Source organism: Nematolebias whitei, chromosome 7 (assembly GCF_014905685.2).
Source record: "Nematolebias whitei isolate Nwh7 chromosome 7, NemWhi1, whole genome shotgun sequence".
Lineage (NCBI taxonomy): Eukaryota > Metazoa > Chordata > Actinopteri > Cyprinodontiformes > Rivulidae > Nematolebias > Nematolebias whitei.
Genome location: NC_056504.1, coordinates 52,232,284 through 52,235,494, shown reverse-complemented (window position 1 = coordinate 52,235,494; position 3,211 = coordinate 52,232,284). Strand labels below are relative to the sequence as shown.

The 3,211-nt window shown below is 47.0% G+C and overlaps 1 protein-coding gene across 1 annotated transcript; it reads right to left on the bottom strand.

Annotated features, from left to right (window-relative positions):
• Positions 1-166: 166 nt before the first annotated feature.
• LOC119412723 (nuclear factor 7, brain-like) lies at positions 167-1,558 on the bottom strand. Its single transcript, XM_037679759.1, has one exon. It carries the CDS (start codon positions 1,556-1,558, stop codon positions 167-169), a length of 1,392 nt encoding a protein of 463 aa, XP_037535687.1.
• Positions 1,559-3,211: the final 1,653 nt, after the last annotated feature.

Below are 3,211 nucleotides of genomic sequence, written 5' to 3'. Positions count from 1 at the left end.
TCGGGTCCTTCAGGTGCTTCGTGTCCTTTGTGTCCTTCGGGTCCTTCGGGTCTTTCGTGTCCTTCGGGTACTTCGGGTCCTTCGTATCCTTTGGGTCCTTCGTGTCCTTCTGGGGTTGATGGTGGATTCTTCTTATAGGAACTCCGTGAAGCTCCTTGATCCCTGCCTATTTAGAAATCGGTCTCACAATCACATTCTCTGGAACTATCCTCATCGGAGCTGTGTTCACGGTGTTGAAGTATGGAAACAGCTTCTCGGTGAAGGTGTGTGTGAAGGTGTGGAGGTGTGTGTTGGTGTCGAGGTCAAAGAACAGCAGCTTCCCTCTGGTGCAGTCCAGATAGACTCGGATCCTCTGGAGCGTTCCTAACGGTGACAGAGGCGTGGACGGGTCAGTTAAGGAGCGCGCGATGTATTTACCGTCCAAGCATCCGATTCTCCACAAGGAGGACGGGTGCGTTCCCTTCCTCTTGACGCTCTCAGAGGCCACACCCACAAACCAGTCTTTGCTTTCTCCAACCTCGACGTCCCAGCTGTGGGTCCCCGAGTCAAAGCCCTCCGAGCCCAGGACAATGTGGAAGCAGTCAAACCTCTCCGGGTTGTCGGGGACAGTCTGCTTCTGTCCACATCTCACGCTGGTCAGGTCTTCGGACAGGGTGAGCTTTTTGTATGCTGTGTTTGGATCCAGGACCACAGGAGTGTAGGAGACCAGGTTTTTCATCTTGCTCCAGATGTTGAAGGTCAGGTTGCCCAGGTGTTTGGCCACATCGATCAATGCTCCTGTGGGGGGCTGTGGGTTCTCTGGCAGGAGACAGTGTTGGATCTTGCTTGAAGCAGAGCTGAAGCTCAGCAGGAAGGAGGCGTCTTTACGTTTCAGAACTTCTTCTGTGTCCTGGATGGTGTTAGAAAGAGACATGATCTGTTTACTTAGAGCATCAATCTTCTCCTGCAGGACCTGACTCTTCTTCCTCTTCTCCTCCCTCAGAGCATTAATCCTGAGCTCCTCTTCCTTGTGGAGGAACTTGTAGAGCTTCTTGAAGTGGTCCTTGATGAGTGCCTCGGTGTGCTGGGCCTGGATCTCGTTGAGTTTAGCCGTGCTCTCACAGCCTTGTTTAGCTTCATTGAGGAGCTTCAGTTCCTCCTGTAAGGGCCTCAGGAGCTTTAGAAGTTCAGCTTTCAGCTCCTCTGCTTTGAGTGGTTTAAACTTGTGGTCAGCGTGCACGTCAGATATCTTACAGATGAGGCACACGGGCTCCTGATGATCCTCGCAGAACGACTCGAACCTCTCCGAGTGCAGGCTGCAGAAACTCTCTCGATCTTCTGGCTCTTGGGGCTTGTTTTGTCTGAACAACTCACAAAGTCGTTTCAAAGCCAAGTTGCACGGAGGATTCTTTGTGCGGGATCTTTTCTTACAAACTGGGCACTCCAGTATGGTTTTCCCATCCCACCAGTCGTGCAGGCAGTGCTTACAGTAGGTGTGGCTGCAGGACAGGATGACAGGATCCCTGAAGATGTCTCGACAAATCGGGCAACAGAGATCCTCGTCTGCTATCTGCGACATGGTCTTTCCTGAGGGTGGAAACACACGACAGGGTCAGTCCCAGTGGATTCTCACTTATGGACACATCTGCAGTGGTGCTTGAAAGTTTGTGAATTAATTTAAATGTTTCTATATTTCTGCATCAACATGATCTAAAACATCTTCAGATTTTTACACGAGTCTTAAAAGTAGAAAAAGAATCCAGTGAAACACAAGAGACAAATATTAGACTGGTCATTTAGGGTGCATTCACACCAGATAGTCCGGTAGACTCGGTTCGGTTCTGGACCAATATTCATGACCTTTTGTTACATTTGAGCTGGTGCGTTTGCATTCACACTGCACTGTGCAGTCGAGTCAACCTGTTGAAGCAACCTGTTGAAGCAACCTGTTGAAGCAACCTGTTGAAGCAACCTGTTGAAGCAACCTGTTGAAGCAACCTGTTGAACCAACCTGTTGAAGCAACCTGTTGAACCAACCTGTTGAAGCAACCTGTTGAAGCAACCTGTTGAACCAACCTGTTGAACCAACCTGTTGAAGCAACCTGTTGAACCAACCTGTTGAACCAACCTGTTCCCCCGCTCGCCTGTGGGGGCGCTGCACCAAGAACTACTGAAAGAAACGACACAAAAACCTCTGAAGACACGTCTTCTTCTTCTGTAAATAAAAATAAAAACGATGTGGCATCAAGTTTTAGCAGTTTTAGGAGTTATATTTAGTCATTTTTCAACAATGGACTCAGCATGAGCAGAGGATGAGACAGAAGACCATGGAGAATATTGTTTTCCACACAAGTCAGCTGACGGCTCCATATAAGAGAAATGTGTGTTTGTTTGTCCTGTGGAGCGGGTCTGGTCTGTTTACATTCACACTGTACTGGAACCGTGCTGGAGTTCTCTTCTACCGGACCCAGACCTAGGTTTTAGCCCGGGCCAGAGTTCACCTTTTTGTTCCGTGACAGAGTTCGATGGCGCGTTCACACCTCCCTAAACGAGCCAGACTTTCTAGGAAAACGAGCTAGAACTGGATTAAAGCGACTAAACAGGGCTGCTGTGAATGCAGCCTTATTTACTGAGGACAATGATCCAATGTTACATGTCTGTGAGTGGTAAAACTTTGTGAACCTTTGTTTTCAGTACCTGGTTAGTCTCTTTAGAATGATTTGTTCATTTATCTTTGTAGAGATCTAGTATAGAGCTGTATGAATGAGGACCCAGATTGTTGTGAAGAGCTTTGAGTGTCGTGATAATAAGATAGAAAGGACACAACGTGGGTCAGTGGAGTCCAAACTCTTTCAGAGTCAGTCAGAGTCAGAGTTTCTTTATTGTCATTCGCACTTCATGTGGTACATGTGGTGGAGCGAAATTATGTACACAGGGTCCCAGTTACATCCAACAATAAAATGTATAAGAAAAACAGTAATAACATCTAAGATATGAACTAAGAAAAACATCAACTAAATATACACTAAGCACTCATAACATAAAACATTGAACATCACCACAAACATGAACATGAGTCTGTGAGCAGATGTGCACGCATGAACACATCAACATTGAAACAGATCAGCAGCAACATGAAACAGATCAGCAGCAACATGAAACAGATCAGCAGCAACATGAAACATATCAGCAGCAACATGAAACAGATCAGCAGCAACATGAAACAGATCAG

Bases quoted from the DNA above. Each gene is read 5' to 3' on its own strand.
- LOC119412723 (XM_037679759.1), bottom strand. From the start codon at position 1,558: ATGTCGCAGATAGCAGACGAGGATCTCTGTTGCCCGATTTGTCGAGAC.